At 47.0% G+C, this 23,567-nt stretch overlaps 1 protein-coding gene across 6 annotated transcripts in view; it reads right to left on the bottom strand.

Annotated features, from left to right (window-relative positions):
• Positions 1-23,567, bottom strand: part of SGSM2 (small G protein signaling modulator 2) — a 148,572-nt gene that overhangs the window by 14,890 nt on the left and 110,115 nt on the right. For 2 of the 6 annotated variants that reach the window (XM_048823789.2, XM_048823785.2), the window contains exons 10-19: positions 19,415-19,578; positions 18,034-18,163; positions 16,337-16,471; positions 12,264-12,414; positions 10,232-10,296; positions 9,528-9,673; positions 7,744-7,872; positions 3,310-3,492; positions 1,265-1,678; positions 63-187 (exon numbers count right to left, since the gene is read on the bottom strand). In XM_048823789.2, the coding sequence (XP_048679746.2) occupies positions 63-187; positions 1,265-1,678; positions 3,310-3,492; positions 7,744-7,872; positions 9,528-9,673; positions 10,232-10,296; positions 12,264-12,414; positions 16,337-16,471; positions 18,034-18,163; positions 19,415-19,578 (1,642 nt within the window). The remainder of the gene's footprint in view (positions 1-62; positions 188-1,264; positions 1,679-3,309; positions 3,493-7,743; positions 7,873-9,527; positions 9,674-10,231; positions 10,297-12,263; positions 12,415-16,336; positions 16,472-18,033; positions 18,164-19,414; positions 19,579-23,567) is intronic. The other 4 variants (XM_048823787.2, XM_048823786.2, XM_048823790.2 and 1 more) reach the window with 4 other exon arrangements.

Below are 23,567 nucleotides of genomic sequence, written 5' to 3'. Positions count from 1 at the left end.
ATATTAACCCAAGTTAGCTGCAGTGCAGTGAGAAGAAGCGTTTGCTTTGCAAGCTGTGTTACCTGCACATGATGTTTCTGAGTTTCTCCAAGTTAGCAGCAGTAAAATACCAGTAATTCCGGTCGCACCTCTGAACGTCTTTATCGATTCTATGCAGATTTAAGGCAACGGTGTCCAGTAATTCTATCTAGAAGGTTTAAAAAAAAACCCAGTGAGGCAGTTAAACAAAAGATGCTCCTGGAGATTAACCTGAGTTAAGAAGTAGGAAGATGTCCGGATTCAGCCGAGTTCCCCTACTGGAAAGCGCTTTGAGATTGACAGATGAAAAGTGCGCTATACGTGCTAGGTATTATTACCACCAAGAGGGTGCTCGAAGCAGCACCAGAGCTCACTTACCTGGCTCCTGCACTCACCACAACAGCACAGGGGGAATCTTGGGGGGCCGTGGCCTCAGTACAGTGCACTCTGGCAATTTCCAGCTGCATATAGCCCTTGGCAGCCAGCTGGCGCAGTTTAGAGCAACCCCTAGGATTCTTGAAACACAGTGGGGACCAGGGGCTGGTGCAGGTTGGCCCAGAGAGTCAGGGCACCAGAACTGACTTCCCTCATCTCCGCTGAACTGAAGATTTTGGCACAGCAGAGAATTTAACCCCAGATGTGATTTGATTCCACTGAACCCGGAAAGCCTAGAATCCCACCCCACAGCTTAAATACATACAGCTACCCACCTCACTGCTGCCGACAGTCCCAGGTACAGTGCATCTGCTCTCCCTTCTGAGCCTTCCAAGCACAGCCCAGCAGTGCAGGGGATTATTAAGGGCGATGGCAGGCTTTTGGTGGCACACAGGCCAGAAGCAAGAAAGCTTAAATCTGCTTATAGCAACGCTAATATCCGAGCAGGTGGTGTTGGGTCTGGATTAGGGCTAGGGTGCAGTTTCATGGGTTAGGATTTGGATCAGATGGCACCAGAGACTCTCATGAGTTGTTCCTTTGAGATTTTGGCCACCTCTGAATTGGACCCAGAAGAAAGGCTGCTCCTAGATTTGGATACGACCCAGCAGTTAAACAGCTCGGAGGGATTTGGATGCATGGGTTCCCTCCCACTCCCTGACATTCAAAGAGTTTAGGTTCTGGTTTTGGCCTAGCCTTAGTTAAATCCTGTTTGACAGGAAGTCTGAAATACATGCAGGGCCTTTGAGAGGAAGAGAAGGAAGAGTGCTCTACAGACATAGGTCGATGCGTAATATGATAAATAGTGACCTACTGTATAGGCAGCTCCACAAACAGAAGCAATGTCCTCTCCAGACGTTAAATAATCCAACTGGGAGCACAGTTGTTCCTCCATTACAGAATCCTGACGCTCTGAGGTCACCACCTTGGCTTTCTGAGCCTGGGTCACGTCCAGATCTGGTCTTTCTAAGTCTGCGCTAACTTCTTCCTCCGCCCCGTCCTCAAAGCAGACACTCTGCCCATCGTCGATGCTGGACAGGATGCCCGAAGCGACCGAGTAATTCCGAGAAGAAGGCAGCCCGGAATCGGGAGAATCAAATTCTACTGACTGCTGTTCGACGGCAGCCGCTGCGACTGGAGTGTCGACGTTCACCACAGTCAACGAGGGGTCAACCGGACCTTGTAAGTCTCGCTCTGTTGAGTCCATTTCATCTACAGATATGAAGACCTGATGGTGGTGGTGAGGATTGCAGGAGTTGGGGGGGGGGGGGGGGGGAAAGAGATGAAAGGAAAGACTAAGTAAGTCCCAAACTCGTGTGTGGGCCGAGGTTATTTCAACAGACAAGATCACCGAGCCAGTAGAGCATCTGTATATTATCCCATGCAGCATCCGTGCGTGTATATATTATAGCTGAACAGAGTGGATCTACCCAGGTTTTACAATGAACTTAGAGGCTGGATATGGCCAGAGAAGGGACTCTAAAAGTAATATCCACTGAGATCTGCACACCGTGTCCTAAATTTTAAAAAATGACTTGATGTTGAATGTCTCTGTTTTTGGGCACCTAACCTGAGCCGCGTTTAAAGGGGCCAGACTCTGAGCACCCACTCGCTGAAAAACCAAGCCCCTTTATAAAACATCTCTAGTTGGGCACCCAAGCTGAGCAATCACTCGTGAACCTGGAGATCCTGGCCTTCAACCTCATGTTTCATAGCACTGCCTTCTGTTGGGCAAGCAAACTTCACCACTTTTTTTTTTTTTTTTTTTTTAAACTTGCTACAGATTTTGGGTGCAAGTTCTGTTTTCAGCTACCCGAGGAAAGTTCTCTTCTGAACGATAAGGAGGCAGCTAAGTGCATAGCTTAGACTAACCCTGAAAGTGTGTGTGATGGGGCTTTTATAGTCACAGATGGCTAGAGATGGGAGAGCTCTTTTAGGTCATTGTCTATCCCTTTTAGCAAGGTGGGTTTGTTCTGGACAGTACAGTCTTACTGTCCACGTGACTCATTTTTTCCTACAGCTTTGAGGACTACGGTTTTTTATTTTTTTTTATTTTTAAACATATCCATGTGCATGAATTTAAGTGCTTTTGAAAGGTGCCAGATTAGCAGCCCTGGAGATACAACCAGGGCAGCGCAAGTCCCCTACTCCAACACACAGCCTACCGGTGTGGCTAACGCCTCACCTTGCGTCACAAGGGCTGTTCAGTCTGCCTGTCTATTCTGTGCTCAGCATCTAGGCTTAGAGGGACGAGGGCAGAGCCTAACACTGGGGCCATCTCTGATTTGAGCACCTGCCTACTAGAAATGAAACTGGGACCCACCACGTGGTTGCTGGAATAGTAACTGCCGATCACTATTGCTCTTGGCTGGATTTGAGCTGGGGACCCGAAGACAAACAAATCTTCAGAGCCATTATCAATTCCTTGAGCCAATCCATTCCCCAGAGGTTCTTACCTGAGAGGGATTTTCTGCTGCTGTGGTAGACAGAGGCCATAAAAGCCCCTTAGCCAGCTGGGGGAGAATACCCCCACTGCAGGCTTAGGAACAACCATAGACTACCCTATATGTGCCCTGTTGCAAGCCCTAGCATGGTCTGGCCCAGGGACCATAGCCCAGAACTCGACAGAGATTCCAGGTTGCAGAGTTGCTGGGCAGGCAGGGCTTCTCTAATTGAGAGCAGGTCCCTGGACTGCCTAAATTATGCAGAGGGCAGTTTCCCAAGTGTGCCTATGCAACTGTTGTCCCCCTGCCCCAAGCTGTGCCTGTGAGCACTATATTTCCATCATCGCCCATTGTACTGCAACATTCCTTAAGGATGAGTGCACAGGAGAACAGAGAGCTAAACAAGACCACTTACGTCGTTGCTGATGGTGGAATCCCTGTGGATCAATCGCTGAACATGGCTGTCAATGCTGCTGCCTGATGAAAACTTAGCAAAGATGGCAGAGTGTGACTCTTTCTCCCGCTGCTTCACGATGACCTCGCAGGCTTTCCACTCGGCCATGACCTTCTGATACTTGAGAGCAATATCTTCATCCACCTTCGAACAAAGACACAGAGAGACGCAGCTGAAATGTTAGACCCTCCTTGCAGGAGGGCATCAGAGACAGTCAGAGGCCCAGATGGCGTGGCTTGCACGTCAGAAGAGATTAAAGCTAGTGAGGTGGCCAGACAGGATCTGAAACCCTGTTGAGCTCTAGGGAAACTGGGCTTGGGGTCTAGATCTCAATTCCAGGATGGGGCCCATCTCCAGCAAAATAAGAATTGGGGGGGGGGGGGGGGGAGCCTAAATTCAGGTGTGTGTGTGTGAGAGAGAGAAAGGAGGAAAGATGGTCTTCTGATCACTGAGCTGGGATTTGGGGCATTTTCCCTTGGGCAAGTAACTTAGTTTCTCTGTTTCAGAGTAGCAGCCATGTTAGTCTGTATTCGCAAAAAGAAAAGGCGTACTAGTGGCACCTTTAGAGACTAACCAATTTATTTGAGCATAAGCTTCCTCACGAAAGCTTACACTCAAGTAAATTGGTTAGTCTCTAAGGTGCCACTAGTACGCCTTTTCTTTTTAGTTTCTCTGTGCCTCAGTTCCCCATCTGGCCAGTGGGGTTACCAGCCCCGCCCCCTCTCACAGGGTGTTGTGAGGATAAATACATTTCCTGTTTGGGAGAGGTCAGCAAGAGCAAGCCACAACTATCTCGACAGACGGGCAAAGTGGAATCAGGCACATGCTTGGGCGTGAGCAGAATGAGAGGCAAAGGACTGTAGTGAAATTTAAGGGCAGGTCAAGCTAGAACCAATGAAAAGGAAACAGTGAAGGGGCAGAATTCACAGCTGCAACTGGCCAGTAACATCAGGCGTGCTAAATAGGAGCAATCAAATCTCATGCTTCAGCATGTAAACTGCCACCACGAAGAGCAGGAAGGATTTTTTTTTTAAACCGTTTAATATACAGCACTTCATGACTGGCCCCAGATAAACAAGAAGGGTGCTGCCCACCTCCTGAAATCTCACTAAAGGTAATGGACCAACGGCCTGCTCTAATCAAATCCTATGGCACCCTACTGTATTTCTGCCCTCCCCCCCCCGCTTCAATCTTTGTAACCTAGGCTCCTGCAGTGAGCTCCCGGACATGAGTCCTGTGCAGAGCTCGTTGCAGAATCAGCAGCTGAGAGTGAGTCTAAGTTGCACGCTAGCCAGATGCACCCGCCCTGGTTCTTATAGTATGCTACTGCTGGTTTCCTCTGTCGAAAGGCAAGTCAGACACCAAAAACACCCTCTGGCTACGAGGAGAGAGAAAATAACTTTACTGCTCTGTTGCTTGCCAAGAGCTGGATAAAAGCCCTAATAGTGAGCTGGCTTCAGGCTCTGGGCTTTGCCAGCTGGTTGCTACTGTAGCCTTCTCCCTGGGAGCTGGGGGGATATCTGTCAGGCGAGGTGGCTGTGGAGAAGTAAATCAGAAAGTACGACCCCTAGTGGGAGCTGGAGGAGAGCCGTGTGAGACAGTGCCCCCAGCCTGGCTGCCCAGCGCTGATGGATGACGGTATGATAGTACAGAAAGCAAACGTGATAAATCATCGGTGATGGTTTCAGTCGAGGACCTGGCGAGCTGATATTCTGACTGCTTGGATCTCTCACTTGCCTAATACTCCCTCCCATCCAATGCACGCCTTTTTTGTTTAGGGGCTGACTCCTCAAACCAATGCACCATTATCGTTATTATGATTAATAATTATTGGTGTTGTGGGAGTGCCCAGGAGCCCCGGTCACGGATCTTGGCCCCACTGTGCTAGGTGCTGGACAAAGACAGTCTCTGCTCCTAGGAGTTTCCAGTCTAGCGCTTCAATGGCACCCTTTATCTAAGGATCCCAAAGCACCTAGCAAACACTGATTTACGCCTTGCAACCCCTGGGTGAATTTAGTAGGAGTCCTATTTTACAAATAGGGAAACTGAGGCACAGATGTTAAAAGGGGAATAAAATCCAGTTGTCCTGATTACCAATCCCTGGCCGTAACCCGCAGACAAACTGAAGCTGGGACTCTGAAGCCAGGTGTCCTGACTCCTGATTTACGCACTAGGCAAACAGTCCCCTTCTGATAAATGCAGATTGGTTTTGTTTTTCTACTTACTGAATATTACCCGTACTCATCGCTTTTACCTCCCTCTGGAGGAAAGGGAAAGCCAGGGGACTGGTACTTTCCTGTCTCCCCTTTTGATTGCAATCTGGCAAAATTAGACAGTGGTGGAGTTATCTGGGCTCTCTCTCTGGTCATTAGTGTCTAATTGGAGAGAAGACAGACTGGCAGTCGAGGGACACGTACGTCTCATGTCACAGGCGCTGCAGCGCATTACCAACCTCGCCATTGCTAAAGCTCGAATTTACTAAGAACGGCAGCCTGGCGGAGCGGTACAGACACGTGAGGGGAGCGTCTGGAGCGCCTGCTCCGACGAGCACTTCGCCACATGCTCGCACAATCCCTCTGCCTGCCCTTTCCTCCCCCTGAGACCTATGCCAGACACAAGCCACACAAGACTCCCCCCCGCCGCCATATTCAGCTTTCAGGCTGCTCTCCTATGATTGCCCTTTGCGGACAGACACGCAGGTCCATCAGCCTCATGTTCACTCCTTCAGGGCCCCTGGGAGGCTGCAGTCTGAGGTCAGCATCACTTCACGCAGTCCAGTAAACCATCTCATAAAAGGGAGACGCTGCTCACACGCTCTTTGGCCTTCAGGCACAAAAAAGGCACGAGGAGGCCCTCCAGTGTCTACCCTAACTGAAAGCCGCGCCCAATGGTTCGCATGGGACCCTGTAGCTTTTCTGAGGTGGAGGTGCCCTGTGTTAAGGGAACACGGTAGTGGGGCTGCTGGCTGTACAGTCACTGTGCTGTCTGAATTTTCATCACAGCCCTCGTACCCTAGGGCTGTAGCCCATCTGTAACGGTTGTTAGTTTGGCAAAGGTGGGGGTTTTCTGTGTGCGTGTAGTACAAATAGTACGTTAGCATTTACACTTCACTACACTAGGAGGTTTCAGAGGAACAGCCGTGTTAGTCTGTATTCGCAAAAAGAAAAGGAGGACTTGTGGCACCTTAGAGACTAACCAATTTATTTGAGCATGAGCTTTCGTGAGCTACAGCTCACTTCATCGGATGCATACTGTGGAAACTGTAGCAGACTTTATATATACACAGAGAATATGAAACAATACCTCCTCCCACCCCACTGTCCTGCTGGTAATAGCTTATCTAAAGTGATCATCAGGTGGGCCATTTCCAGCACAAATCCAGGTTTTCTCACCCTCCACCCCCCCACACAAATTCACTCTCCTGCTGGTGCTAGCCCATCCAAAGTGACAACTCTTTACATAATCAAGTCGGGCTATTTCCTGCACAAATCCAGGTTTTCTCACATCCCCCCCACCCCCATACACACACAAACTCACTCTCCTGCTGGTAATAGCTCATCTAAACTGACCACTCTCCAAGTTTAAATCCAAGTTAAACCAGGCTTAATTTAGGCTTAAATAGAGACTGGGAGTGGCTAAGTCATTATGCAAGGTAGCCTGTTTCCTCTTGTTTTTTTCTACCCCCCCCCCCCCCAGATGTTCTGGTTTAACTTGGATTTAAACTTGGAGAGTGGTCAGTTTAGACCAGCAGGAGAGTGAGTTTGTGTGTGTATGGGGGTGGGGGGGATGTGAGAAAACCTGGATTTGTGCAGGAAATAGCCCGACTTGATTATGTAAAGAGTTGTCACTTTGGATGGGCTAGCACCAGCAGGAGAGTGAATTTGTGTGGGGGGGTGGAGGGTGAGAAAACCTGGATTTGTGCTGGAAATGGCCCACCTGATGATCACTTTAGATAAGCTATTACCAGCAGGACAGTGGGGTGGGAGGAGGTATTGTTTCATATTCTCTGTGTATATATAAAGTCTGCTACAGTTTCCACGGTATGCATCTGATGAAGTGAGCTGTAGCTCACGAAAGCTCATGCTTAAATAAATTGGTTAGTCTCTAAGGTGCCACAAGTACTCCTTTTCTTTTTACACTAGGAGGGCAATTATCCTCCAAACAGAGAAACTCGGGCACAGGAAGGCCAGGTGGCTTGCCCACGGTGGCATCAAACTCAGGAGTTCGCATTCCCAAGTCCAAATCCTACCGGAGAAAACCCGAAAATACGGGCTTTGGTGCCCTAAAGACCATATGCTAGGAGAGTGTTTATTAAAATGAAGTATTACACCTAGAGAGTGCTCTTCGTATTTAAAAATTCAACATCCCATTTAAATCTCAGAAGCCGGAACTTACCCGATCCATTTCCTTTTTGGTCATGCCAAATTTGTAGTGGCCTAGTAAGAAGGGCCACACTTCCTTTCGAATCTCATGCTGCACTCCGCCATAGTAAACTCGTTTGAGTAATTCCAATTCTTTGTAATTCTAAAGCAGTCAGGAAAGAGGGGAGGGGACAATGAATGCACCTTACTATTGAGCTTGCATAAAAGCACTACAGTTACTTGCAAGTACACAGCTAATGGAAAAAACACAAACAGTGGAAGCCCTTAAAAAGGTTGGCAATGGGATACAGATGGGATACTTTTATTTCTATGTCACTGGTTCCCATCTGGCCCAATATGATCTTACCATTTGATGGCTGTTGAGCGGCCTATATAAAATGGGTCAGTTCCTATTGGACTGGTGTCCATCATGGAATCTACCACTGCGTAGATGCTAAATTATACCTTTGCTGTCACCAGAGATGCAAAGGATCAAACAGGCCTTGGAGAATTGCCCTTCTAAGGAATTCACACAGTGTGAATCCATGGACAGTCCTTTAGGGTCCTGAATCAAGAAAGCACTTAAGCAGATGTTTAAGAAGGTGCTTATGGAGCATGTGCTCAGCAGAAAGGTAGACTGTCTCAGAAGTTTGCCCTGACATTGCTTGTGCTACATCTGTTCTGTAGACTCCAGCTTGCGCTACATCTGTTCTGTAGACAGGACTCCAGTCATCAGATCTGGCAATGACTGAGGGCTTGTCTACACTACTGGCCGGATTGACCGGCTGCAATTGATCCGTCGGGGTTCGATTTATCGGGTCTAGTATAGACACGATAAATCGACCGCCGATCGCTCTAGCATCAACTCCGGTACTCCACCTCAATGAGAAGCGCAAGGGGAATCGACGGGAGCATGTCTCCTGTCGAGACACCGCAGTGAAGACACCGCAGTAAGTAGATCTACGTATGTTCAAGTAGCTGAAGTTGTGTAACTTAGATCGATTCCCCGCACCCCGTAGTGTAGACCAGCCCTTACTTTTAATGGCGCTATATCTGCTTCAAAAACTACATGTAAAAACCTAATTCACTTTGGCTTTTCCCGAAGATTTTCAGACTCCTAAATTTTCAAGTTTTCTCCCCATCAGTGCTGCTTTCTGGGCTGCCCAAAATCAGGAAGTGGATTGTCCAAATAAAAACATCACTTTAAATGTCTAAAATTGCAGGGCAAAAAGATCTAGTGTTCCTCTAGATGGTCCTAGTTTACAAAATCTCCTTCATCCTGCTTAAAGATACATCAGGCTGATTCTCATCTGTGTCTTGTCTACACATGGTGTTGTTCCTGATTAACCCCATGTGTGGACACACTCTGGAGTCAGAGTGCATTGTTCCCATTTAGCTGAAACCACTTGCTGGGTTAAGCTAAACACCATGAAGGCACTCTTATTTTGGAATAAGTGTGTCCACACATGGAGTTCATCAGGAACAACTCCATGTGTAGACAAGCCCTTATACTTTTATGACATTCTGACAGCGAAAAGGCCTTTAAGGTGAGTGAAACAGCCATTTATGCCAACTTTCCACTACTCTGGTAGCTCAAAGGGGCCTTAGTGTAAGTGAGAATCGGGTCTGCACAAATATTGGAACAAAGCTGGCACATGGTGAATTTATGTAGTCTTAAAGGCAACACTGGTCACTTGAAAAGATCCTTAGAAATATTTATAGCCAAATTAGGGCGTGACACTGAGGCAGTGTGTGTGGGTTGGGTGGGGTACTGATTTTTTCCCTTTATGAACTGGGGGTAGGTTTTGTGCCCGTTACCTTTTTGTCCTTTTGATATTTACTCCAGACCTCTTTAGTCAGGCCTCCAGCAGCGCTGGAAGGCTTGTCAGGCGGGATAATTGAATGGTTCACGAGGGCAGACAGATGCGTTCTCACTGTAGACAAATGGCGGCAGTACGCAAGCCCTGCAGAGGGGGTGGAAATAGAAGGGCAGAATCTCATATAAGCAAGCAGGTTATTATATCCGATGCCAGCAGCTCCTTTTAAAGATGGAGTTGTGCAGTTTAAGCTGGAAGCAAAGCTTTCCTCTCTACAATCCCACATGCATGCTAGGTAGACTGGAAGGGGGAGGCAAAGTTGACAGCTATTTAATCTTGTGCCGGGAAGTGAAAAAACAAACGTGTATTTGTAAAAGTACATTGCAACATGCAGCGCTTTAAGCATCAGTTCTCCATGGCTGCACACAGAAGAGCTGCTGGCATTACCAAGCCAGGATATTTGGGTCAGGATTCTGAACGCTCTAAAGTTCTAGGTTGCTTTGGCTCGTTATGAAGAGAAGGGCCGCCTGAAAAATTTGCACCTGTATTTGGCTTTCAACTGCCTCCCCCCATAGTTTGGCTTGGATCCCTCTCTAACCTGAACACGGCCAGTTACCTGACTTCGCAGCCCTTCTCAGTGCAAACTAGCGTGTGATATTGCGGGAGTTGCATACACTGTCCCTTTTGGAAAACAGCCTCACTTACATCCATAGAACGCTCTGGAAACAATCTGCCTCTTCATGCTTTCACACAGCATCTTTAATGGGGTTCTGTAGGGAGACATTTTTAAACACGCTTGGGGTTACGGTGATATGGATCATGGAACACATCCCTAATCCCAACTGATCTACAGACGCTGCCCCTTTCCCAAACCAAACTAAGACACGTTTGGTTAAAAAAGAAATCTGACAGGAAATAGGTTTTTGGATTTTAAAATTATTTCGCTGCCTGGGATGCTGCCCCAAGCCACATGAATATTTAGGTAACTCAGTACCACAGTGACAGGTGGATTACAAAGGCCACATTAATATTCTGCTTCCTTCCCCAGACCTGAAGAAGAGCTCTATGTAGCTCCAAAGCTTATTACCTTCCACCAACAGAATTTGGCTCAGTAGAAGATATTATCTCACCTACCCTTCTCGCTCATAGCCTCGGACCAACCTGGCGACAACAACACCACCATTGACCAAAGTAGGGGTGTAAGCATCCTTTGACGGATGACTGGTTTGCCTATGTCCATAAAACTGAACTCTCTCCACCACTGACCTAAACACACAGACTTAAGAGCTGGCTGAAGGTTTTTTTTGATAGAAAGGTTCAAGTTTTTCAGTTAAAAAAAAGAAAATTACCCTGAACAACGTTCAGTTTTAAAACCAAAAATGTTGCAACAGGAGTTTTTGAAAACAAAACTTCCTGGGGGCATTTCAACCACCACACCAACAAGTTTAGAACATTCCTGGCCAAAAAATAAGTGGCATTTTTGGACTGCCGCAACTAGACACCAGTGCTTTCCATGGGCAAGTCTAGAGGAGCGTCGAGCAACCTTCCAAGGGGAGCAGGAGAAACTAAAGGACGAGGCTGGGCGCAGCACGGAAACAGATGCAGCAGGGAAAACGCTGTGCCAACAGAGGCTTGGAGAACTTGAGCTAAATGAAGATGGCGCTCACCTGCTTCTGTTGATCATTTATAGAGCACTGAACAGAAGCCCCTGAAGGCCTGATTCTCCTCTTGCGTACACGGATGTAAAACCAATTTACTGCGAGAAGAATCAGGGGCTATTGAGAGACCTCGGTCCTATCACTATAGTGTCTCCCCAAGCTTTTAATGCATGTCTCCTCACAACATCGCTTGAGAGGTAGGCAGAGCAGGACATTGGATCCAGGTCTCCCAAGTCGCAGGCTAGTCCCCTTGCCACTGGAGCCTCCTTCCTTTCTGTCCCACAGAACAAGTGTGATCCGCCATTCGACACGGTCGAAGGCTTTGTAGAGGAAGTGGCGAGAGCAGGAGGGGAGGCTGCTTAGCACACGGTGTGCGGCAGGCTCTTCTAGGTGCACGCTGGTTGCGCGGGCTGCGCCACAGACTGAAAAGTGAAGGCTGTCCTAGAGACAAGGAGCCAGGTCTCGCTCTCGTTGTTGTGATGCTGTAACATCTCCACAGGCGGTGGCCCAGCCACAGCGCGCTCCCCGTAACCCGGAGCAGGGCCGCCTGGGAGCCCTGAAGCGTCTCGCCCCTAAAACTCGCCATTGGTGCTTGGAGCAAGGGGCATTGGGGTGACTTTTCTCCACATGCAAGGCCTTGCCTTGGGGGGTGGAGGCAGGGGACCGCTGGCTGAACAGGTGCAGCGGCAACACTTGCGACTTCTCCTCCGCCTGCCCAGGAAACCTATCGAAGACCATTTTGAAAAGTGCCGGTGGGGTTTAGGAGCCTAACTCCCAATTTCAAAAGTGACCTGGGAATTTAGGAGCCTGTGTCCCATTGATTTTTTTTTTCCATGGTGACTTAGGCGTCTAAATGCCTGGGTCCCTTTCGAAAGGGGGGCTTCAGCACTCTTGAATTCTTTTACCTCAGTCTCAGATGTTGCCATGGACACGTCCACCATGGCTACGTTAATAAGCGGGTGCAGGATGGCAGACGTTTGCGTGCGGGGCGCAAAGGGCCCCGTAGGCAGCAAGCCCAGAGCTTTCCTCCACTTTCTGCCGATAGAGTCAAGCCCTCTCCCCGGGCCTGGCCCGTGTACCTGTCGTGAATGCAGTTGCAGCAGCTGGGGATGTCGTAGGGAGAGCTGCCCGATGAACAGGAGAGGCACGAGGACCCTTGGCTGCAGTGTTCCAGCTGCCATGACAACAAGCTCGCACCGAATCCCTGCATCTCTATCATGTCGCCGGAGTCTGGGGAAAGGGGGGGTAAAAAAATCATGGCCATAAACGTTTGTCTGCCCCTGCCCTCCTGATGCACCCTGATGTCTTGGTGCTTTGCTGCAGGCTCTACCCTTGATGACAGGAAGGGACAGAACTAGCGACCCTAAAACATTACTTTCCCTCTAACACAGCTAAACCAGCCAAGTCCTCTGCATGCTCCATTTTTTTACATTGAATCATACAAATGTACAGCTGCAAGAGACCTCAAGAGGTCACCTAGTCCAGCCACCTGAGGCAGATTAAATATACCTGATAGGTGTTTGTAAAAACCTCCAGTGATGGGGCTTCCCCAACTTCCCTAGATAACCGTTAGGTGCACCCACGGCCCAGCACCCTGCCTGTTTCAAATGCAGGGTGCGAGGCAGGCCGCTCTTCTGCTTTCTGAAGATGGGAGCTAATTTTTATCTGATACTACAGTAATAGATTTTAAGGCCAGAAGGGACCATGATGGTCATCTAGTCTGACCTCCTGTATACCACAGGCCAGAGAGCTTCACCCAGTAATTCCTAAAGTGAGTCCATAACTTCTACAGCAAAAGATCCTGTGTGTTTAATTCCAGAGTAAAAATAGGCTCGCTCTCAAACTGAGACAGTCTGAACTTTTCCGTTCTTGATGTGGTCATTTGGGATCTGATCCTGAAACAGTTACTCACAGAGGTGGAAAGCTAATCCAGCCCGAGTGCCACTCTAACCCTCCTGGGAGTAAAATGGTTTGCAGTTAGAACCGTGCTATCGACCCATCATCACAATGCCACCTCCTTGAGTGCGTTTCTTTAATTGGCCTCAGCCAAAGCCTGGTTTACAAAACCAACATGAGCACAAAGGTAACACATCAATCCTAATGGTATTTTCCATGTGTGTTTAAATCTAGGGTGCTGTCCCTGGAACATTGCACATGAACGGGATGCCCCTGTGCGCCCACTGTCCTTCCCCGGATCACTCCCAAGCGCATAAACTAGAGTTTAAGGCTCTGAACACGCAACTTCCATGTGTCTGAAATCTCTCCCCACATGGAAACAAGTTGCAGGATCAGCACTTTAAAAAAAAAAAAAAAAAGAGGCCAAGTTTTTCAGGAGTAGCTAGAGATTTTGGGTGCCCAATTCCAAACCTTAGAGGCCTGATTTTCAGAGGGTGGATGCTTAGCACAGTCTGAAAACCAGGGTCCCCCTTGAAAGGTATCTCAAGCTGGGCACCCAAAAATCGCCAGTAGTGTTTGAAAATCATGGCTCAAATTCTTAACCTAAACCTGCTGGGGCTTTTCATAAATAACTGGCCTTTCAGCTCACCCTTGATTTAAATTAAGGCAAAAGGCAGAGTACAGGATGTCATTCATTGCATTAACATGTACAAGCAACTCTGGTCCTCTGGGCCGTGCTTTCAAAATGTATGTTAAGTGCAGGGGTGGGGAATTTCCAAACCGTCTCATGCATTCTGCCATTGCAGGTAACAATACATTTCTTCTTTTTAAAAGAAGATGGACTCTATTTTTAATATAGATATAGCCATCAATGTAGCATAAAGCATTTTAACGGCATGGAAATCATACAAGGTATGTTAACATAAAAAGCACAGGCTCATGCGGAAGCAGTCATGAATATTTCACTTCACAAAACAAAGTTTAATGAAAAAAATGCTCTTCACCTTAATTCTTCAGGAAGGAGCTGAATGACCCAGTATTTATTGCAGCTTCTCATTTGGTTCAAATAAAAAGCATTGGACAAACAAATGTTTTGAGATGATTTTTTTTCCTCCCCCTCCAAGGACAAGAAAAGTGGGTGGTTTTTTTTGTTTGTTTGTTTTAAAGAAACAATCTACTTTAAAAGGCGAGAACCCCACAGAACCTAAGGATTCAGATGAAAGGTACCTGAATTCATGAAGAATTAGAGTGAACAGCATCTTCATTTCATTCATTTTTGTTGGTGTTTATCTGCAACTTTTGGCCACATGCAAAAAGTCAAGCATGTTGCAAAAATTAAAAGCAAAGTGGCTAGCAAACCTGACACAACAGTGTTGTCATTATTTCAAGGGAGCACTGATGGGTAGACAAATGATAGTCAAACCTAGCTCACTGACAAGAATCACTAGTCAAATGGTATGTAGTCCTAGCTAGGTTGCTAACTATTTTTAAAGTGTTTCTTGCCATCTCTAGTAGGATTGCTTTAAATATCCATTAGCTACCAAACAAAGCTGAAGTTGTAATCGTTTAACTTATATTTTTAGTCGCATCTTTGCAGGCATGCGCTGTTACAGACGGATCTTCTACCATAAAAGTCATTTCAAAGTCTCATCTTCACAAGAAACCTGCTGTTCAGATATTTCCTGCAAACACTATCTTCCTACAAGATGATGAGGGCTTTAGGGGTTCTCTTCCTCTCCATCCCCTCTAAGAGCATTTTGGTAGAATATGAATCCAGCCCCGCTGAGTAGTGGCCAGACCGACTGGTTTGGCAACCTATGGGGATCACAGTGGACAGGGGTCCACATAACAACACAATGGCATCATAGCGGTCCCGGCAGAGGGCCAAAATAGAATGGACCAAGGGCAGTTATCCTCTCATTCCTATAGGTAACGTCACCAAGCCAGGGATGATATCCGTTTAGCACTAAACCCATTGTTCTGCATTTAAAGGCATGTGAAAGCTCTGAGGAATGAGGAAAAGATGGATTCCTGTAATCACTCAACAGTCTAAGACTTTTCTTTTGCTAAAGGAAGCGTGTGTTAAATCTATGGCACCTGAAGACACAACAGCTCCAAGCCAAGACTGTTGACATGGAAATTGTACAGCAACAGATACTGCAGCTAAGGAAGGAGGGGGGTGTCTCTTGAATGAGTTTAGTCCTGGGACAGCCAGGAACACGGGAGAGGTCATGCTTGAGTAGAACTGGGCTGAACATTTCAACAAAGGAAATCTTAATGATCATTTCTGCAGAATTTTTTTTCTTTCTGTTCTGTTTTTGAGCCAACTTAGCTTCATTTCTGGAGCCTTAGAATTCCATCTGTCCAGCAGACGGTTTTCTGCTCCACAGACGGTTTTCTACTCCGTTGAATGCCCGTCACTTCCCTCCTTCAAGAGGGGAGGGATTCTAAGTCTCCAGAACTATACAGCCAGGGCCTGATCATCTGCCAATTAGCTCATCTCTGCTGGGATGAAAGTTTGCTGGTGTGAACAAGTATATCATTATGAATAGGTCGAGGGTGAGCGAACGGGGCTGTATTTTTGATGGGCCTGTTGTACAGTAAGGAATACGGTAACTGATCGTTTGAGATCCACACAGTATGTGGACAGGAGGGCATTCGCGCATGAAAAGCTTCTTGGTCTGTTCAAGTCCCCATGTGCATTTAAGGGTAGATTGTAGTGTCACCCTGAGACTTGCTGCCGTGGGTCCTTTTGTGCTGTATTGATGTACTCTAATTTACAACTTGATTCTTGTTTCCCCGCACGTGCTGAGGGGGCATAACCTCTACCAGCCCTTTACTCAGTACATCTTACTTATTGCTACCTCTTAAGCTGGACAGGTGGAGGGCTCCTCACCCATACCTTTCTCCCCGCCCACCACCTCCCATGCAGCAAAGTAAGGGGCCCCCTTCTCTCCGCTTACTTCCCTGTATGAGCACACACCATGAGTCGTGACTTAACTCTTAAGGCGGGAGTCTGGAGGAGGAAGATTCTGGAAGCAAGATGGCTCTGTCATTCATTGTCATGGATCCTACCTTGAGATGGGGAGGAAAGGTGCTGCTAACCCTGCTCCCCCGGCTTTTGGGTGCCTTCCCACCCCTGATGTGAATGAAAAACATTTGTCTTGCCATAATGCCAACACTGTTGTATGCATCACTGGGGTGACACTGCCATAGAGCACTGAGGGGGCAGGGCCGGGGGGCGGTGGATAAAAACCTTTCATCCTATTAGGAGCTGTGAGGTTCCGAGAGCAGATCATTGAGAGCATTGCGTGGAGCCGGTCTTCCTCCTCCTCGTCGTCATCGACTGAGGCAGAGCGGCTGGCAGCTAAGTGGTGGTAGTTAATAGTTACTGCTCAAAGAAAATAGTGAAAGAGGAGCATAAGAAGAGAGGACTTGGTTCTAGGAGAAGTCTCAAAGGACACGTTCAACACAGACAGAGGAGTCGGAGCTTGGGAGAGACCCTGGGAACTCCCCCGCGCCTGGGTGGGGGGGGAAGAGACATTTCTCACGGAGAAGAGCACGCACTCCATGGGCCAGATTTCAACCAGACACGAACAGCTGCATGTGTCCACACAATCTGCAGTGCCTCCTGCTGGTGGGAGCAGACTGCGTGCCTAGCGCTGGGATGCCCCAAGGAGGGAGGGTCCCAGAGCTCAGGCTCAGCTTTATAGCCCCGCGAGCTTGAGTCAGATGACAAGAACCAGTAGTGGGTGTTTTATTGTGGTGCAGACATTCCCTCACAGGCTGGGTTGAGGCAAAAGGGGCTTGGCTCCTTATGGCCTATTCTCAGGGGCGGGGTGAGGGGGGGGGGCGGGAAGTGGGCAAGGGTAAGTGTTTAATTGATTTTGCCACTTTCGAGCTGTGATGAACCTGAATGGGAACACTGGATCCAAATCCCCTTTAAACTTGGGACCGTGATCCAAACATCTCAGGATGTTGCTACTTTCTAGCTTCTCCACCAATGGACGTGAAAATGAACCCACTGCTAGAGAACCAGTGTGCAAGATCTCTTGTATATAGAGAGTTCGGATTCACAGAAGAGAGGAAGGAGTTTGGGGGGTGGGTTCTCCCCCCTATTTATTGTGAAGCTTCAGTAGAGAATGCCAGGAAAATTGGGCTTGCAGGGTTTTGGGTATGTTGGTTTTTTCGAGGGAGGGTCTTTTTTTAATGGTTAGTGTTAATCTTTTCTCCTTTTAATAACACTCTTGCTAGGAAGCTGCCGGCGCAATAGAAACACACTTCATTTTTGGAGCAGAATTGCTGTTGGATTAGCCATGGGGATTGTTTTGCATTTGGTCTCCGTTTGAAAGTTGTGCACAGGGTTCAGCTGGAGAACACAGGGTGGCTCTGAGAGTAGGACTCTCCGTTTCTGTTTGGGGCAATGAAGGTTTTATAGCAGTGGTTCTCAAAGGGCGGGTCGGGATCCCATTTTAATGGGGTCACCAGGGGCTGGCTTAGACTTGCTGTGGCCAAGACCAGAGCCAAAGCCCCACCACCCAGGGCCGAAGCCCAAGCCCCACTACCTGGGGCCCAAGCCCAGGGTGGCAGAGCTCAGGTTACAAGTTCCCTGCTGGGGCTGAAGCCATTGGGCTTTGACTTTGCCCCTCCCATCCCGGGGCGGCGGCTGGATCAGGCTTTGGTTCAGGCTTCGGTCCCACTCCTGGGGTTGTGTAATAATTTTTGTTGTCAGAAGAGGATCGTGATGCAATGAAGTTTGAGAACCCCTGTTTTATAGCTTTAAGAAAACCCATAGTAAACTTTACCATGGATCATAAATTACCTAACAAGGCAGAACACCTCTGTGGCAATATCCTCTTAAAAAAATCTGGGTTGTCTCTTTCCCCCACAGATCCCAGCATACCACTCTAGTTTGTTTGTTTTTTTAAATGAAAGAACAATGAAGCCACTTACTGTTATCATGCCTGTGGCCTGGATAGATAATCCTGAAGACATAGTCTGTAGCAGACTCCTCATATGGCATTTCCTCCAGATCCACTGACTTGTTACTATTTCGTTTCCGGAGCTTTGGAAATACTTTACCCTACAGTGAAAATGACCCAGTAGGTATAGTTACCAGGAGATGAAGTGGTGCAGTAGAACGGTGTCAAAACAATAGACTAAGAAGGTAGCTCCAAGACCTTCGATGAATAACGCATTGGGCTCTAACCTGAGCACATCAAGAGCAGGCCAGAATGGGCTGCAGGCACCTGGCCAACGGTGGTTTTTCAAGGGAGCTGGGTACACAACTCCCATTGACTGGGAATGGGGCACCAAGCTCCCATCACTTCCCTTGAAAAATCCAAGTCTTGGGCGAGAGGCATGATCTTACTGCATATGGAACCTACGTACCCAGGGGAAGGAGGTCATTAAAGGGAACGGAGAAAAGACTTGTCGGGATATTTGTGGATAAATTGGAGAGAGTCCAGCGAAGGGCAACAAAAATGATTAGGGGTCTGGAACACATGAGTTATGAGGAGAGGCTGAGGGAACTGGGATTGTTTAGTCTGCAGAAGAGAAGAATGAGGGGGGATTTGATAGCTGCTTTCAACTACCTGAGAGGTAGTTCCAGAGAGGATGGTTCTAGACTATTTTCAGTGGTGGAAGAGGACAGGACAAGGAGTAATGGTCTCAAGTTGCAGTGGGGGAGGTTCAGGTTGGATATTAGGAAAAACTTTTTCACTAGGAGGGTGGTGAAACACTGGAATGCGTTGCCTAGGGAGGTGGTGGAATCTCCTTCCTTAGAAGTTTTTAAGGTCAGGCTTGACAAAGCCCTGGCTGGGATGATTTAATTGGGTATGGGTCCTGCTTTTGAGCAGGGGGTTGGACTAGAGGACCTCCTGAGGTCCCTTCCAACCCTGATATTCTATGATTCTATATAGGGAAGGTGTGTAAAGGCCTAATGACATCCCTTTAAGGTCTGGCAATAGTCCATCAGTTATAGGTGATATCACCAGGGCGGGTATCAGGTTGCGGCTGGTCGCGTGCTTCTGTCCACATCATTTTCAAACACCTTTTTAAAGTGTCTATAGCACTGGTTCAGTGGTGAAACTATTCTCATGTTATTACGGAATCTATGTCCTTATAAACAAGTCAGACAGTTTAGGGGATAATCAGTGGGGTTGTTTATTTTGCATTTAAATGTCCCCATGTCCTGAGTTTATTATTTGCATGACAGTAGCTCCCAGAGCCCCCTGGCTCCATTTGCGCTGGGTGCTGTTGGACAGACACAGTAAGACCAACCTTGCCCCAAAGAACTTGTAGTTCAAAACACTGGCTCTCAGCCTGACAGTACCTTGCCCTGCTGTGACCAAAGTGGTGGGTCTAATTGTCCTCGAGGCAGAAGGCCGTTTTCCAGGCAGGAAAGGAAAGCAAGGAGATGACTTCCCTGTGGGAAATGGAGGGGAGGTCTCTGGATCCCATCCTGACTCACCAAGACTAACGTTCCTCCACTTTCTGCTGCAAAAGAGAACCCAAGATACATCTGTGTTGCCTTTTGTTAGGCTAAAAGCACAATCAGTTGACCTCGCTTTCAAACTGGATTCTGTTTGGGGCTGTCCCCCAAATTCCACTGCGTTACAGGATAACTAACTAAATAGATTCAGGAGTGAAGTTTACCAGATATTTCCCATCTACCAAGGGAGCCTTGGCAGGCAATGAACATTGATTTTTTAAAAATGATGTCTACGGCATGTTTAAAAAAAATAGACAGTCGACCAGCCCCCGATGCTGTATGGAATATGGGTGACCATTTAGAATATTATTGATCCCAATATTACAAAATGGCAAGGAATCTTACAAGATATGCCATGTAAAGTATCAATGGAAAAGTTATGATTTGCTAAGTATGATAATCTTGTTTATTTGTATGCATCATCTTTGTATTGTGAGTTATAAATGTGTGGTATATTGATATTTCGAACTTGTGCTGTGTTTCTGTGTGACACCCCCAGACAGATTGGCATTAGCACTATCCAGCCTGCTTAATGGTCCAAAGGCAATCAGCTGTACAATTAACCCATTGAGAGACGCCGGGGCTACACCGATGAATCAGCAGGACATGGCTATGGACAAAGGACTGACAGACCCATCCAAGCGGTGGATGTGTTCCAGAGGGACTTTACAAGCCAGCAAACTCACCAATCCTGCTGAGAACCTGATCTATGGACTCTGAAGTCATATGTATGGATCTGACGGCTTTGACCATTTAACAACTCTTTTCTCTTTCCTTTCCTTTATAATTAACCTTTAGTTTTAGATACTAAAGGACTGGCTGGCAGCGTGTATTTTGGGTAAGATCCAAACTAGTATTCATCTGATGATGTGGCTGGCCCTTTGCGGATCAGAAGAACATTTTGTATAGCGAGCAGAGTTTTAAATCACTTCTCACTGTACTGGGCCTATGTGCTGATTGGGAGCCTGAGACTGGAATGTGATAAAGGGAGCTGCATGATTTTTTTTTTTGGCTTCTTGATAACCAGTGTTGTGGGGACCAGGAGAACAGTTTGTGACTGGTTGTTGAAAACCACCAGTCTTGGGAGAATCGTAGCATATCAGGGTTGGAAGGGACCTCAGGAGGAGATCTAGTCCAACCCCCTGCTCAAAGCAGGGCCAATCCCCAAACAGAATCTGCTCTTCTTTTTGGAGCCTGCCCTGATTTTGGCAATTTCATTGTGGGCTACCATAGGCACCTCGCGTCACACAGCCTGAACCCATTTTGGACATTAATTTCATTGCGCTCACATGTCAGGCACATATCTGGTGCCCCTCACCAGGGTGGATGTAGCGGCTAGCAGTGGTGCAGTTTATCACAAAATGGTTAAACTTTATTGAACATCCCATCCAACCCTGCATCTCCCCCTCCCCCCGCCACCAACATAAAATCACAGAAAGGGCCAGAACTCACAGAAACATAGCCTGATTTTGACCTAAATTGGCAGAAATCTTCTAAATATAATCAATAATGCAACTCTGTGCTCAAAATAGTACTGTTTTGGAAAGTTGGGGAAATATTTAGCCCCCAGTCAATATATTCTATATATTTACCTGTACCATTTTGCCTTTGGTTAAAGAAAAATTATGTAGCTGTCCACCAGCATGAGTTTGTTTGTACCATGCCATATAATGGTTTTCAATCTTTTTTCATTTATGGACTCAAAGTATTTCGAATGGAGGCGTGGACCCCTTTGGAAATCTTAGGCATAGTCTGTGGACCCCCAGCGGACCCCGGGCCACATTTGGAAAACCATTGCTGTATGGTAATGACAATCTTTGGCCAATCCCTTAGACATAGTCTGCCGACTCCTAGGGGCCACGGCCCATGGGTTAGGAACCACTCATGTAATACGTCAAAAATATTTATCGGCATTTGTAGAATGGACTGATTGGAGAAAAAATTATCTGTCTATTTGTACAAAGTGATGCAGATAATGAGCCCCCCATCCCCTTATTATGTAACGAATGCTTGATGTTATCTGCTTGGCTGGAGCCATAAGGCTAAAGCACACAGGGTACAACTGTAATTATCTTCTTATCATCGCTATCTGGTTCAGGTCGCCCCTGGCCTGCTAAGAAGGGGTTTGAGTAGGGCTCTGCTGTCTCTCGAGCGAGTATCCTAATCACCGAACTAAGGGAGATTCTGCTGTGGGTTGCTTGTCTTCCCCTGTTGAAGTTGGTCAACTTCATTAAATAATTACATAGTGTTTGGGCCACTGCCCCCATATGAATCCCTTTATAGTCCAGTGGCTTTGTTCCTCACCCAGGATGTGGAAGATTCTGGTTCAATTCCCCCCTCTGTTTGATGAGGGGAAAGCATCTAGCAGCTAAGCGCTGCAATCACTGGACTAGGGGCTATACTTGGGGGAAGGGGTGGCTTTCCTTCTTGCCTGTTGAGACTGCTCAATTTAAAATATGGTGAGGGTCAGCTAAAGCGTTAGAATCACTCCCTGGTCCAGTGGTTGGGTACTCACCTCAGAAGTGGGGGATCTTAGTTCAAATCCTGGTTCTGCCTGTTAAAGAAGGGATTTGAACTGAGATTCCCGGCCTTTCAGAGGACTTCCCAGGGAGGTGGGAGCTCCCTGTTTAAATGCCTTTACTTTCTTTGGAGGATGTTTGTCCCGGAGAAGGTGAGGGTGTTTGAACAGGGACGTCCCCCTCTCCAGTTGCCTGGGAAGTAGGAGGCCCTAGTCCAAATACCTTAACAGAGCAAGGGACGTGGCCTGGGGTCTCCCACCGCCTCGGGACGAAGGAGCATATTGCGAGTTTTATGATTTTTTTTCCTGGGGTAACGTAAGTGTCCGTGAGCTGATGGAGTGATTGACGATATTCATAAAGTCTGCCAGAGCATTCTGTGCTTCCACTCTGCTTTCTCTTTGTGCCTTCCCCCATCTTCAAATACTTCAATGCATCTTCAAGCTTTCTCCAAGATGCATCTCCTCTGTTATCATCTGGGTGACCATCATCATGGATGGCATCGCTAAGCACCATTCGTTGCCCCTTGCAGAAGTCTGTGGATTCTATCATCATCGTTACAGGCTTATCCTCAGAGTATTGCTGACGACTGAAGAACCATAGATGTTGGCTTCCACAAGGATGTTTTCAAACCCACTTTTCTGCATCACTCTGCCTATATCACTCCTGAAATTCAATGCACAATGCATGTCTCCTATCTCAAAGTGGTCATCAAATACGTTTTGATTCTTCCATTTAATCAAGTGTGCTTTGCAGTGGATTGCTTGATCATACATGACATAGATCCAGTCTTGGCTCAGAAAGTGGAACATATCCTGAAAATATTTAATCGGGGTGTACACTGTATTAACAAAAAGAAAAGGAGTACTTGTGGCACCTTAGAGACTAACCAATTTATTTGAGCTCACTTCAAAGTGAGCTGTAGCTCACGAAAGCTCATGCTCAAATAAATTGGTTAGTCTCTAAGGTGCCACAAGTACTTCTTTTCTTTTTGCGAATACAGACTAACACGGCTGTTACTCTGAAACTGTATTAACATCAGTTGCTGGTGTAGGAATCATTGGACAGCAGCCAATACTAATAAAATAGCAGACAGAAAAACTTTCCTCCAACCAGTCCATTCTACAACTAGTGACAAATATTTTGATGTATTACATGGTACAAACAAGCTCATATTGTCATGTGACTACAGATGTTTGCTTTAATCCAGGGGTTCGTGTACCCCCAGAGGTACGCAGACGTCTTCCAGGGGGGTACATCAACTCATCTAGATATTTGCCTAGTTTTACAATAGGCTACGTAAAAAGCACTAGCTAAGTCAGTAAAAACTAAAATTTCATAAACAACTTGTTTATACTGCTCCGTATACTATACACTGAAATGCAAGTACAATATTTATATTCCAATTGATTTGATTTATGATTATATCGTAAAAATGAGAAAGTCAGCAATTTTTAGGTAACAGTGTACTGTGATAC

This window comes from Caretta caretta, chromosome 17 (assembly GCF_965140235.1).
Source record: "Caretta caretta isolate rCarCar2 chromosome 17, rCarCar1.hap1, whole genome shotgun sequence".
In the NCBI taxonomy this organism is placed as follows: domain Eukaryota; kingdom Metazoa; phylum Chordata; order Testudines; family Cheloniidae; genus Caretta; species Caretta caretta.
Note: the sequence above shows the minus strand (reverse complement) of the source record. Positions and strands in the feature narration are given on the sequence as shown.